This window comes from Falco biarmicus, chromosome 7 (assembly GCF_023638135.1).
Source record: "Falco biarmicus isolate bFalBia1 chromosome 7, bFalBia1.pri, whole genome shotgun sequence".
NCBI classification, from domain to species: Eukaryota; Metazoa; Chordata; class Aves; order Falconiformes; family Falconidae; genus Falco; species Falco biarmicus.
Genome location: NC_079294.1, coordinates 9,142,261 through 9,156,503, shown reverse-complemented (window position 1 = coordinate 9,156,503; position 14,243 = coordinate 9,142,261). Strand labels below are relative to the sequence as shown.

General features: G+C 42.6%; 1 protein-coding gene across 9 annotated transcripts in view; it reads left to right on the top strand.

Annotated features, from left to right (window-relative positions):
- Positions 1-14,243, top strand: part of TTLL5 (tubulin tyrosine ligase like 5) — a 133,239-nt gene that overhangs the window by 74,026 nt on the left and 44,970 nt on the right. For 5 of the 9 annotated variants that reach the window (XR_008822998.1, XM_056346234.1, XM_056346232.1 and 2 more), the window contains one exon: positions 5,173-5,327. Coding sequence is in view for 7 of the 9 variants with exons in the window: in XM_056346234.1 (XP_056202209.1) it covers positions 5,173-5,327 (155 nt within the window). In the remaining 2 variants the exon portion in view is untranslated. Of the gene's footprint in view, positions 1-5,172; positions 5,328-6,283; positions 6,435-6,756; positions 6,896-11,433; positions 11,544-14,243 lie in introns of those variants that run through there. The other 4 variants (XR_008822999.1, XM_056346238.1, XM_056346237.1 and 1 more) reach the window with 4 other exon arrangements.

Sequence of the window (14,243 nt, the reverse complement as noted above, 5' to 3'; positions counted from 1 at the left end):
TCACACTTCCCAGCCTGTTAGCCCCAATTCTTCCCTTCTTCTGTCTGGTTGCTCCTGCAAATTCAAATCTGTACATAAAATGAAGGTGTTGTAATATGGGGTGTGGTTAGCGAGCTGGCCTGGGTAACAAAAATGTCCCTAAAAAAATCTGTTTGTATTATATGTTTTCTTCAAGGAATTTGTTTTAGGTATACTTTGTGCCACTATTCAGACAGTGAAAGCGTATGTATTAGAGATTTGTGGTTTGGGATTTCCTTGGCCTCTTAAGGGAAGAGGTAGTTTAAGATCCCGTGATGTTTCCCACAGTAGCATGGCCTGTTGCATCCCAGTATCTCAGTGTATGAAGGCAGGCAAGGCAGGTGGACTGTTTCCAATAGTACTGGAAGACCTGGGTTCTCTGTTAGGCCAAGCCGTGCTAGCCTGCGCTAGATCACAGGTGTACATGGGAGCTCTGTGGTGAAGCCCAGAAAATGCAGCACACAGACTGAGGAGAGGGCAGATGAACAGTGAGTATTTGTATTGTTGTAGTATCTAGTCATAGTGATCTCTGAAGGTTGAAAGAAGAAAAACATAAGTGAAAGAATGCAGCAAATTTTTTTATTTTTTTTTTTCATGGCAAGTTGTTAGCTGCTCTTCTCTGTTCCTGCGAATATAAATATTTTACTGATCTCGAAAGCCTCAGGGGTATATGTGTCTGAGGAAGGCTTGGTGGTTGAAAATACATTGACTGTGGAAGCCAGGTCATGGAAGAAAAGAAACATTTCTTTTCCAAGCTATTGGATGAAGATGGCATTGCTGAGTGAACAGTAAGTAATAAAATGGAAAACCAAGGATTGACTGAAGGATCTTGAAGGAGTCAAACAGCACACAGGAAGAAATAGATCAAAAGGCAAAGAAGATCTTACAAATGCTGAGACATTTTGCACATTGTTGGTTTTCTAGTGGAATGTTTCCTTTTTTGAGCTTATGATACAGTGTCATCTTGTCCTGTGTGAAGCATCAAAACCTAAAGATTCTGCTCTGCTCACAAGGTAGAGGAGCAGTGATCTTAACGTGTGTCTTATATGATCCCTGTCCAATCTTTCTTTATATGAAAAGGTTTCTTGGTGAACAGTTTATGTTCGTATATACCTTTGAAAGTTGTTGATAGGTTATGTTGTGCCAAAAACATTGTGGCATTAGGTCTTCTCCTGTTTCAGACTGAACTTGAGTGCTTTGTAGGCGACAGGATGTGACTGACCTCTGGCAGAAAAATACTAAAACTTCCAGCTGGGGAGTGTGAAGTAGGCATTTTTTTTTTTTATTTTTTGTGTTGCTGCCCCAGTGTTGTCACACACTGACCAGTGAAACTCAGGATCTGCTGTTCAGGATGTTGCTAGTGAAAACTTAAGTCACTTTTCCACTCTCTGCCAAGAGGAGCAGAATAACAACTTCTAGCGATGATGTGTCCCTGTTCACCCTGGTTGACTCCTGCAAACTAGCAAGAGACATACTCAGGCTTTTAGGAGGCTTTTCCTCAGTTCATGAGGGTTGATCTGCAGCACTGATTTTTTTTTTTTAATTGTTATTCTTTTTATTTTTGGACATTGTTAACATTTGATGCTTTAGCTTATTTGAAACATTAGACAAGATCAAAATACTTTATTATAGAAAAAAGATTCTTGAATATGATAATGGGAAACTACTGAAAGGATAGTACAGTGTAGATCAGAATGTGAAAAGACATTATGCTCCTCTTCTGACTCTTGCTTGTGATTTCTTAAACTTGCTATACAACGGGTCTTTATCTGTAGGGTGCTATTCATTAGAAACAAGTTCTATCCTGGGACTGACTTTCTTCCTATCTGTATTTGGAGATTTCATATTTCTTATTTAAATTATAAAGGAGACTAACAAAAACAAACCGCTCAGCTCTTATATCCAGCACTTTCAGTTATCATTCTTTGTTTTGGCCTTGTTTTCAATCTTAAATTTATTCAGAAATTTCTCTGAACAAAGCAAGCCCATAGAGACCAATTCTTTTAAGCTTATGTGTCTCTGCTGTCAAGAAGGCAAGTGTATTGCAGTCATAAACTTAACTTATAATGCTTAAAAAAATCAATAAATTATGGCATTATGCCATAATTTGTCTTTTGGTTATTGCCATTATATTGAACTAACTATAACAGTACATATATATGCTGTTAGGTTTTCTAAGATAAGGCTCTGTTTACTGATATGGCTGTGACAACTCACGTGTTCTTCCCTCCCCTATTTCTTGATGTTATATAATAAATAGAAGTACATCAAGTGGGTTCTCCTTATTCCATGAGAGCTTTTTGGAATTTACTATCCCATTGTGTTCTTTACTCAGCATGTTCCTTTCGGCTTGTGACCTTTTTGCTGTCCCCAACAGTTCAAAAAATGGGGCAAAACTTTATGAATCATTCTATCATGAAAGATACTAGCTGTGTGTTGTTTTGCCTTTTACAGGCTCCACGTAGAACATATTGGTGTGAGGAGAGGTGTTTGAAAATAGGGATGCTTGAAGCGTGCAGTGCAGCACACATGTCTCCTATCATACTGTCAGTGTCAGGAAAAAATACTCTGAAGTCCCTCACTGCTAATGAGAAACAGGAACCTTACCAAGCAGGAGAGTTTGAACCTGTCTTGATACAAATCAATGTGAAAACTTTATTCCAGTAAATCCACACCAAGAAACACTTTCCCTGCTGAGCCCCACTAACCTGTCTTGGTTAACCTGGGTTTTGGGGTTTGTGTTTTGGGTTTTTTGGTTGGTTGGGTTTTTTTCCACTGCCGCAGTTTCTGAGGCTGCAAAAGCTATTCTTTATGGAAATTTTGGTACCTGCTTTGGTTCAGGTGTTGTATGTTACCTTCTTTCAAACCAAAGTAGCAACTGATTTGCTGCTAAGTATTTGCCTGTATGAAGGGAAGAATAGAGTTTCATTAGGTGCACAGGAGGACTAATCACTAGAAAATGAAGCCACTCGGCTCAGCACAGATGTGTTGGGGGTGCCCCGGCAATCTACCAAGGCAACATCCTGGCAAGCTAATTATAGCAGCTGAAATATCTCAGCACATGGCACAGTAACAAGCAGGAACACCCATCTGGGTGGGCTGGCTGCAGCTAAACCTTAACACTCTTGCTGGTGTTCTCTCCCTCATTCTGAATCCTTTGCTTGTGTTTAATCCTGCTGTAGTTTAAACACCTGTCTATCTGGAATGTGTGAAATGTCTCTACTACCCATGCTAAGCTATTTGCTCACCTGCTTTGCTTAGAAAGACAGCTTTCAAATAAACAGTGATACAGTATTAGAGAGTAAAGCATATTGTGTTAATAGAGCAGGGGTGAGGTGGTAATTCATCAGACTAAGTGGGTCGTGGTATCAAGATGATGAGGAGAGAAAATTGGATGAAGTCATCTTCATTTCACCATTGGATGTGTTAACAAAGTTGTGATCGCTGTTGCTGACAAGCTAAGAATTGTGTATATCCTGTTTCATTTACCATGTTGGCCTCTGTTTGCCTCATTTGCCATTCTTGCTTCTTTTCAGACAATATACTCGTTGTGGCCAGAAACTGTCATTGTTAGGTGTTTGTATAGTGCCTGGCACAGTCAGAGCTAAACGTAATTAGAAGCTTTCTGTTATTGCAATGAAAATGCTTTACATTTTAATTAAATTCTACAGAAGGCAACACATTTTTAAGGGTGAGGTAGAGGCTCCAAAGTGACACCTAATGCTGTTTTCCGTATCAGGTAGGCAGCACTGCCCATTACTAAGCTTGCCTGATAAGTCCACTGTAAGACCTTGTTTTAAATTGCTTGTAATGTTCTGAAACGTTGTCCATTTGGATGCATGTTTTCTGTGTTTAATGTTCAGTTTTTGGAACACTTCAGGCAAGGTGAAGTGTTCCAGCCAAAACCAAGGCTGGATAAAAAAAATAATATTTTGTGAGTTTTAATATGTGTAAACCTTTTCTTTTAAGTCTCTGGATCTCCTATGCTTCAGAATAGCATTTTGGAATTTAAAATTCTGTCCAAGCTTGACTGCACAGTAACTATCTGAAAAGCTTCAGGTGAAATATACTCCGCAACGCCTACTAGAGCTTCTCAGCTACTTGGAGGTTCCCTCCATACTGAGGATGCTAAACTAAATATCTCTGTATTTGCATGTCTAGAGTACTGAGGCTTGAGACCCTGTTCTTCTGTGTTCTCAGTGACCTGGTCTGTGCTGGGTTTGGGAGCCTATCTGACTTGAATTCCCACTTATTCTGCATTCTGCCAAAGCATGGAGAACAGCTAGGATAAGTAGGTTGTGAAACTGGACCTGGACATAATTTGGGAGAGGACACTGGGAACCATTTGGGTGAAAGGGCAGAAATAGAAGGAATGGCAGTGTGGTGGTCCAGTGAGGAGCCCACATTCTGGTACTGGATGAGCAAAGAGGCTAGCAAAAGGAGTGGGCTGGAGAGGGGAATAAAACTAGAACCATTTGGACATAGGGCATGTGAGCAACCAGGAGAGGAACTAAGAAGAGAGGTGTGGGAAGACAAATCGGATTACTTCTGTGGGAAGTTCCAGGCCAGAAGTAGTGGGTGGGCCAGTGCTAGCAGTCTGTAAGAATGAAACTAGAATGGGTGGAATAAAGAGAGTAACACCTGAAACGTGGAAGCTGGGACTGACTGGGTGAGAATAATGACACACAGGCAAGGAATAAGAACAGGAAGGGACAGAGCTGAGAAGTGATGAGACAAAACCAGTTGCTTTTGGAGAAGTGGGCAGAAGCCTAGTGCATAACCACTACAATTTAATCCTGTCCAGAACTTGAAGTAGGAGTTAAGACTGAATTTACAAAAATGCTTAGATGCCTTGGGCTACTAAACCGGGGAAGGAGTGGCAACTGTGTTGCCAGTTGCAATGTTAGTTCATGTTCCAGGGATCAGGCAGAGAGTTGTAGTTTTAATGCTGGCATTTGAATTGTTGGTGTCGTCTCTCCTGCTGCTTTATGCAACTGGCATGGTTTTTCTGCATCTAAAGATTTCCCTTCTCTAGCAGTCTTCTCTTAGTACATACTCTGTTCAGTTTACTTAATGACACCTTTTGCTCTTCTCTTGGCTTTTAATTGTTTCTGACAGTGGTTTATTGTTTTGGTTTTTTTTTTACCCGTTTAGTTAACAAACCTGACCTGGGGAAGTGGAGCTATAAGCAAGGGGAATGCAGCCATCCCACAGAGCTACCGGTCACCACTCAACAAAAGAGGGTCATTGTGGGCTGTTCAGTCAGATGCTCATATAGCTGACAAACGATCTGTCTCTTCATCAGTCAGGTAAGTTTAAATTGCTGCTGTGGCTTTTTGAAGAATGCAGTGCGCTCAGGAGCTCATTTGTCATTTGTGTTTAGCTTCTTGCTCAGGTGTTGGAGCACATCCAAAGAAGGCCAATGGAGTTGGTGAAGGGTCTAGAGCACAAGTCTTATGAAGAGCAGTTGAAGGAAGGGGGGGTTGTTTAGCCTGGAGAAAAAGAGGCTGTGGGGGGACCTTGTTGCTCTCGACAACTACCTGAAAGGAGGTTGTAGCGAGGTGGGGGTCAGTCTCTTCTTCCAAGCAACAAATGACAGAACAAGATGAAGTGGCTTCAAGTTGCACCAGGGGAGGTTCAGATTGGGTATTAGGAAAAACTTCTTCACTGAAAGGGTGGTCAGGCACTGGAACAGGCTGCCCAGGGAGGTGGTTGTGTCACCATCCCTGGAGGTATTTAAAAGACATCCAGGTGTGGTGCTTAGGGACATGGTTTACTGGTGGCCTTGGCAGTGTTGGGTTAACAGACTTGGGTGATCTCAAAGTTCTTTTCTAACCTAAATGATTCTATGAATCTATCTAAGGGCCTAGTACAGGTTCTTCTTAGGCCTATCCTAGAAACTAGGCCTGTGAAAATAGAGCTGTGTTCCCAGAGCTGGCAGGTTCACAGTGAAATAAGGGCATGAATGAGTGTGTAGAATAGAAGGGAAATGTCTGTTTCTTTTTGATCATTTTTCATTCATGCATCTGTAAGTTTAGGTTTGTTGGTGTTGAGACATATATGTAGAATGCAAACTTATACCTGATACTGCAGAAACCTCCACTAAGGCCTCATCTTAATGCTTTTTCCTTGAATATCAAGTTTAGATTGTTCAAAGATAGAGCATCATCTTGCAGTGTTTCTTTTTCAAATGGCTTCTTTATGCTCTCTATTAACTTTGGACATTGGAATTTCTATTTATGGCTTTTATACTCATGGGACTCAGGGCAGAGGACTGTGATTCTGCAGTAAAAGCATTCTTCCTGCGATTGAAAGAGCAGTAAGATTTACCCTAAGGATTCTGGATCTTGGAAGCTGGGAGCAAGGCGACCTTGCTGCAGTAGCCTAGGCTGGATACAGGCCCAGAACTGCTAGGGGTTTGAGTTCTTCCTTTGCCACTTCAGTAAATATTATTTATTCCTTTGCCTAAGCCTTTACTTTTGTCTTTTCAAATAGAATAATGAGACAGAGCTTCTCCAGTACATGAGTTTAGGACTGGAAGGCACTGTATACATGAAAATACTGACTCTTTTCAGTGGTGCTTGAAAGCTACTGGAAAATGGAGGGAGGTGAGAGAGGCAGACACATAGTGCAGAAGGCATGTGACCTGAGTGGTCATCATTTCCCAAATGGATCCTTCAGTAGGAGAATTGGAATGGGATTTGGAAAGCTCAAGTGAAATTGTTCTTATTTCATCAGTCACTGCTTTTCATCCTGCCTGAAGAAGAGGAATGTGAGAAATGAATTCCTGGCCTGTTTCTCTTCCAGCGCAATGTTTGCCTCTGGGGTTTAGAGTTATTGAGAGGTGGTGGTGATTCTGCTGTTGGAGCCCAGCCAGGTGAGCTATTACCTAATCCAAATAAAGAACCTATCCAACAGGTGTAAACTGCCTTCCCCTCCAACATAGCTTGAGAAAGCAGCAGAATGCAGGCTGTCCTAGAGCCTCTGTTCCTTTCTCAGCTCTGTTTGCACCTCTGCCTGCACTCAAAAATAGGCGGAAAATGATTACACATGGTCAAAATCTTCTGTTGCAGAACTCTGCAGATGTCACTGTAACATTACCATGTTGCTCTGAAACCATTTCAGTTACACGTTACCTGTAGATCTAAGAACCCTCCATTTAATGCCCAGAATTCTACTCTGAATGACTTCAAGGGCTGTACCTCATCTAGCATTGTATGCATAGTTCAGTGCCTTTAAGAATTCTGTTTTATTTTGTACAGCAGTCCAAAAGTACTTCAGAATTCTCTGGCCACAGCTGGTGTAAGACTTCATCTTCAAACCTTTTATGAACCATTTAGTCTTTTAGTACTTCAGTTGCTCTATTTTTATCCTCAGAGCAAGAGACAGAAAGATGTATTAAGACGCTTTGTTGAACGACTTTATCTTCATGGCTGTTTGTATCAAATGGCCAGAATACCAGGAGTTAAAGGTTTTATGTAAATCTGGAAATGAAAAAAAGGGATTCTCGAGGCAGTGCTGGATTACTTAGGCTGTGAACTTTTATTTAATGAGAGGGTTCCAAAAGGAATATCTGGGTCATGATATATGGAGATGGCTATCTTGTATTGTAAATGTCTTTTTTGCTATGTTGGAGCAAGAAATTCATAGAGAGTCATCTGATGGATGTCAGCCTGTGCTCAGTGCTGGATGACTGAAGAAAAGCTTCCTGTTTTGTTCCATTAAGGTTCTGGTCTATCAGTTGTAGAATTGGGCAAGGATGGAAATATTTTGTAAATGGATCTCTTATCTGGCTTGCACTTGGCTCCACTTCAAACATCTGCCTCTGTAACTCAGTTTTTTGTATGCCTCTGTGGTAAACCTAAGTCATTTTAGTGGTGCTGATGTTGGTTTGAAAAATTTTTGTTTAGATGCTTGCAATCTATAGGATTCAGACTATTCTTACTGACAAATGTGCCTCTTTAGTTCCCACTCTCCCAGTACTGACTTCTCTAAATGCTTCTCAAAAGAAGTTTTCCCTTTTGCTGAATTTTTGGCTGTAAGAGATGAGGTGCCAAATTGGTAGTCTGCTCACCAAAAAGCAAAGGAGATCTTGAGTTCGTAATATAGAGACAGAGAACAGTTCTGGATGTGTTAATCTGTACTGCTGTGCCTTTTGAGATTTATTTTTTTTGTCACTTTCTATAAGCATTAGTGTTATTCCCACTTAAATGATGATTTAGGCTTTCACTGTGCCCCAGACAAAGAAGCCTGCAGGGCTACACAAGAGGTGAAATGTTCCCAGTTGTATATGGGCTTCCTTCTGACTACTGTAACATGGCAGTCAGCTGTTGGCCTCTGCCACGTTTGCTGCAGCCCTGCCTTTGTTGCCCTCTGAAGCTCATTGAGGCTGTGCCAAATCTGCTGGCTCCTCCATTAACTCTGATCTTGTCTCAGTGCCCTGTTTCAGTTCTGTCTCAGCTTCTTACCCTATCCATCATGCAGGATTGTTACCCTTTCACGTTCTGATGTCAAGGCATTAAACATGGTTACATATTTTATAGTGGAAGTATTTAAGAGTCTCATACATAATTTTAATCACAACTTTAGTATTGTAATCTAAGGACAACATATATGAAAGTGATTCCTTATTATCCAGTGAAACTAATTTCTCATCACTGAAGCCAAGTCCTTACTAGAACTGTTCTTGAAAGTGTTCTTAGCTGCATAATAAAGATAAAAAGTCAGGCATTTAGGAGAATGAAGCCTGCTGAATCAAACCTAAACTAACTTTTGAGTACCTGTTGGAAATAGTTGCATAATCCCTATGGTGGTAGAGGTTCCTAGAAGCTTCTCTTCTGGCACTGGAATGTGCAGCTGTTTCTTTGTTGGTTTGTTTTTTTTTTTTTTTTACCTTCCCTCCTGCCCCACCCCCCCCACCCCCCAAAAAAAAAAAAAAAAAAGTGAGTTTCTCCTCAGAGAATAACTTGGGCTCTGTGGTTCACTTAGTCTCCAAGACCTGGAGCAAAGCTAGTGAGAAAGACTTCTTTCTCACTGGTACAGATTTTTGTGTTCTCAGTGGGCACCTTGGATTCAGCAGCAGCCAACCTTGCTCAGATTCATCTTTTAGAACTCACATGCACAGTCAGTTGGCAAGAATTCAGCAGTGAAAGGGACAGTGTTTTCTCAGACCTCTGTTTCATTAGCTTGTTCTTTCATAACATCTTTCTCAAATCCGAAGACAAGACTAACCTAGTGCTTCTAAAGTACTCTGCGTATTTTTTTCCTGGGATCTTCTGACAGATTTATCTAACTCTGTTAGCACAGGCAGGCAAGCACGCTTCCCTGTCATCAATCAGAGGGTAGAATGGCAGTCCAAATTATAAGACACCCTGGGAGGGCTACTGCAATCAGAAAGAAGGGATTCTCCTCTTCTCATTACTTGACATGCCTGAAATACTTCTTAGCTCATAATTTCAGCCAAGGTGCTCAGGTTCATCAAAAAATGATGTTTTGTTGGCAGGCTGTCTAATCAATTTTCTGATCTAAGCGTTTCTAAGTTTAATTTGCTCTGGTGTCGTTCTCAGTGGTAGTAGCAGTGGCAACTGCTCAGGGTTTCATGGGCTGTGTGCACATACCTGCCATATGTTCAGGTTCCCAAACAGGCTCTGCTTTGTGTATTTTCGTTTTTATTTTTCCTTGCCTGAATGTATCGAATGGGATGGAAAACTAGGAGATGCTGCCCAGACATTTGCCATCTCAGGCTTTCAGAAACCCCAAACAGTATGCCTCGTGTCTGGAAGTTCTGGAAATACCTAATGTGTAGGAACCCTGCAGGTATTTTGGACTTTGTGCCCATTCACAGCATAGTTAGAGCATTCACATAGTAGGTGCTTCTGGGTCACATTGCGTGTATTTACTGCTCACGTACAAATCAACTGAACAATAGGGTGCAGGAAACCCAGTACCACTTAAAATGTTAGCTTCCTGTGCCTGTTTTATCCCAAAAATTCTACACAGGAAAATGACTGTACACTCCTCTCCTGTACACCTCTGCTTGCAAGTTAAGACTCCTGTACTGCATCCCCTGACAATCTTACACTGCTTTAACAGTCTCCCAAACCAGGACCTTCTTTTTAATCACTGGCCTTCCTTAGCCTTGGCTGGATAGTGGATACGTAATATCTTCCTCCCTCACCTAGTGCCTGCTACTGCTTCATGCCATTTCATTTACTGCTGGACTAGATGCACTATGTGTTCTAGGTTTCAGATGCTCTGCTCTGATCATACTAAGTGTGTGTATATATCCTTTGGACTTGTGAGGATGTGGAAGAGCCTCTGACCTCTTTTGAGAGTTTGTTTTGTGCAGGTGTTAAGTGGCTTCTATATTTCCACTGAAACTTTTGAGTTTTGCCAAAAGATTCCAGACAACCATCATAGGCTAGTTGTGATTCACTGGTCTTGATCCTTCATGTCAAAGGGGCAGCTTGATGTGTTTGATGTAAATGGAAGGTGAAAGTGGTATCATTGTTTCCTCAGTTTTATTTTAAATTTTGCAGGTGTGGAATGTAAAATAAGAAATCAGGCTTGGACCGTAACTAGACAGCCTCTGAAGACCTATGAGAAGAGTGATACTAGAGTAATGAAGGGATGTGCTAAACGTGCAAGGTGATTCTCACAATGATAGAAGGGTGAACAGTTGATGGCACACTCGCTTTTTTGCAAGGCTCATGAGCCAGGCCAGGGTGGGCTTAGCATGGCAGAAGCAGCAAGGATGTTGCAGTAGGGGCTGTCAGAAAGAGCTAATTACATATGGGTTTGTAGGTAGAAGTGACGAGGAGAGAATTTCCAGGGATCTTGGTAGCTAACACCAAGTTTTCATAAGAATAAATCTATTTGTCTTTGTTATGTATGTGTTGCCTTGTAGTTCTGCATCTTAAGGGTTGACAGTGACTTTATTCTCTTCCAAATAATTTGTTTCAAGCTCCCTGAAGTCTCTTGCAAGGTAGAGGCTGCCTGGCTGCTGTCGCGTGCCGCACTTGCCAAGTGGTTGGAGCCTATTTGTTTGAACAGCATCTAGGTGCAAGCTGACTTGGAGACTGTGCTGTGCTGATGGCTCTGGATGAAATGACAGGAGAAAGCAGAAGGCACAGAGGGTTACACAATAGGCCTTCAGTTTGGTTTGAGCAAACTGCGTTGACCTTAACACCTCCCTAGCTAAGCAGCACAGAAGTGCCAGAGCAGCAGCAGACCAACAGCACTGAGTCCGGCCCTGTGCTAGTGTAGCCACGTGTCTGCTCGTTGCTCCTCATACTGCTTGTCCTCTTCTCTTTTCTCTCTACCTTAATGCCTAAATTAATTCAGTTTCTTTATTTGAGGCGGAGAAGTGATTGATGGTGGGTACGGTGATTTTTCTATGACTGATCCCGTCTGCAGGTCCTCGGCAACTCTATCATGCTAATTCTGCCTGCGGTCCCTGAGAAGCAGTGTTTGAGTCTATCACTACCTTCTGCTCAGAGGAGGTTTAAGAAGGGTGAGCAAAAAATTGTCGTGCTGCCTGGGTAGCTGTACTTTCTTGCAGCTCATCCTGTCTCTAGTTTGTGCATGTTCTTCTCTACTCATGCATATTTGTGTCTGTAACAGCCTTCCCCTGCCCCGGCAACCTCTTACCTCTTTTTTTCTTTTAACACGTCTCCCAGGATCACTGGTGACAACTTGTTAACTGTGGAAGTGAACTGGCTGACTTAAACTTCAGAAATACATGGCTTGCCTTGTTTTTTATATATTTTTTTTTTATTTCCTATACGTATTTTAGTCACACTAAAGAAACTTGTGATGGCAGGTCCAATTACTCTTCATCCTGCTTGGAAATCGCCCTGAGCCTCAGCACCATGGGTTGGCACAGTCCTGAAGGATCCCTGCTTCCCACAGCTAGGCCTTGGCTCTGTCTGCCTGGAGCCTCCAGGAAAGGAAAGGCGGAAAGCTCGTGACTTGCCCAGACAGTCTGAGGCCTGGCCCTGCAGCCTCAGCTCCCCAGACGCTGTTGAGTCGGACTTGGCTGGCAGCCGCTGCGCTGTTACTTTTCCGAGGTAATAAGTGAGATTAATCACAGGACCCTTTCCAGAGGCGAAGGGGGTTTGGGCTCTGTGCAGGGAGGCTGCAGGAGCCAGTGCTGGGGCCGTGAGCCGGAGGCGAGAGCTGGGGCCTCTCAGCAGGGCAGAGCGGGGCACCAGCGGGCCTGTGCAAGCATGGCCTCTCAGCTATGTCTGGGAGGCTTTGCTAGAGCTGCAGCCTGGGGTCTCCCATGGACTGGCTCTAGCTGAGCCCAGGGGTCACAACATCGGCATGACATGTGTCTGCTGGCCTTGGGCAATTACGGTTTCTGCAAATAGCTCTTGAAATTTGAGGGGGACGTGTTTTGTCTTTGTGTGACTTCCTTTCTGAGAAGATAAGTGGATCTTTCCCGCTGTTCCCAGCAAGCACTCCATGTTGGTAGGTGGAGGCGAGTGGCAGGGGCTTCGTACCTTTCCCCAAGCTGATACTGTGTAACGGTTTTGGGTTTTCTCCTTTCAGCTCCCTGCATAAACTGACCCTACCCTAATGTACACACAGGATTTGCCATCCCGGACTGGACTGCTGATCTGTCTAGTTTGCCCATCTTGTGCTTCAGAGCAACTACCACCACCATCTTCAGTAGAAACAGAGAGCGTTCCCATGAGCAGCGGTGAAATTCCCTGTCTGGGGGCAAGCTTGCTTTTACCCTCCAACTCTTAAGAGCTGGCTAGTAGTTCTCACAATACTCCCTGTTCTGCATAGTCTAGTGTGGATGTTGTCATTAGTCATGTAACTTTACATTCTGGAAAAACTGTAGTCTCATTGAGCTGTAGCAATGAGTTCCACAGGTGAATTACATAATATGCAAAAATTTTCTTTTTTTTATTTTTCCCCAAAATTTGACAAAAGTCTCTACGCCCTTGTTACTTAAAGACAAACGGGAATGCTTGATTTATTTTCTGCACTGTTTATTCTCTGTTTCTATCATATTCTTCTTAATTGTCTCTCCTAAACTAAACAGTCCCCTTCAAGTTCTAAATGGAAATCTTCCCAGCCCTCTAATTGTCTGGCTGTCTTTATAGAGATGACAAGAAATGAAAACAGTACATCAAGTAGGAGTAAAACATTGGTTTTATGTAAGTAAAGCTATTGTATCTGTATTTTCTAACTCATAACTTACATATGCTAATATCTTGCTGGCTTCTGACCATGCTAAACACTGAATTTTTTATTATTATGCAGCTGTTTTCCTTTGGTTATTGCAGTAAATGTAAAACTGGGGAACAGGTATAGGCAGCTCATGCTAACACAAGTTCATGCTGATACAATATATTCTTTTTCCCTCACCGGTGAACTTTGCTCTTCCTACTTTCAGGTGCCACCAGTGGATTTTGTTGGCTGTGATGGAAGTCACATGCTGTTTTCTAATAAGCATCTAATTCAGTATAGAACAAGTTGAAATCTTTTTAATGTCTTGCGCTACTTGACTCATAACCTCTCCCCAGCCATCTCTGATCTTAAATCTGTTTGAAATATCCTGTGTAGGTTCCAGATATTTCACATTGCAAAGTGACTGGCAGATCTCCCTTTCTTCTTATTTAAACTTCTTGATCACCATTAAAATAGCTGCTTTCCAGAGTGGTATTCAGAGGGTTAAGGTGGCTGTAGCTCTCACTTCAGTAGCTCTCATGGAGGAGATACTCTGCTGCTTACAGCCTTCTAGGAATGCAGGGACTCCTGTAGTCTGGTGCTCTGTGGGAACAGCTCTGGCCACAGCAGCCTTTCTCTCTAGAGGAGTTCTGAAAGGGTTACGAGGAAGCCTTGGCTGTTTCTTTGAGCTATTTGGAAAGAACAGGCCTCAGACAGCTTGGCAGGAACCTGGGGCCCTGTTTTTTCCAGCCCAGCCCTTCCTTCTGCACAGAGCTGTCAGGGAATCCCACGAATGTCTGGTTTCTCCCCTTTCCTAATTTTTTTGAGCAGTATTTTTATCTATCCCTGGCTCTTCCCCACACAAGGACCTCAAGTTTTGTCCGTTGATTGGTCTTGCAGGTAGTGAGGTAGAAATGAAAGTTGGGCTTCCATGCCATAGCTGTTGGAATTGGTTCACAGTTGTGCAGCTGAGAAGGGCATTGGGAAGCTTCCCAGAAGAGCGTCCTTTCTGGCATTGATCTTAAGGCAGGTCCATCTGGCCT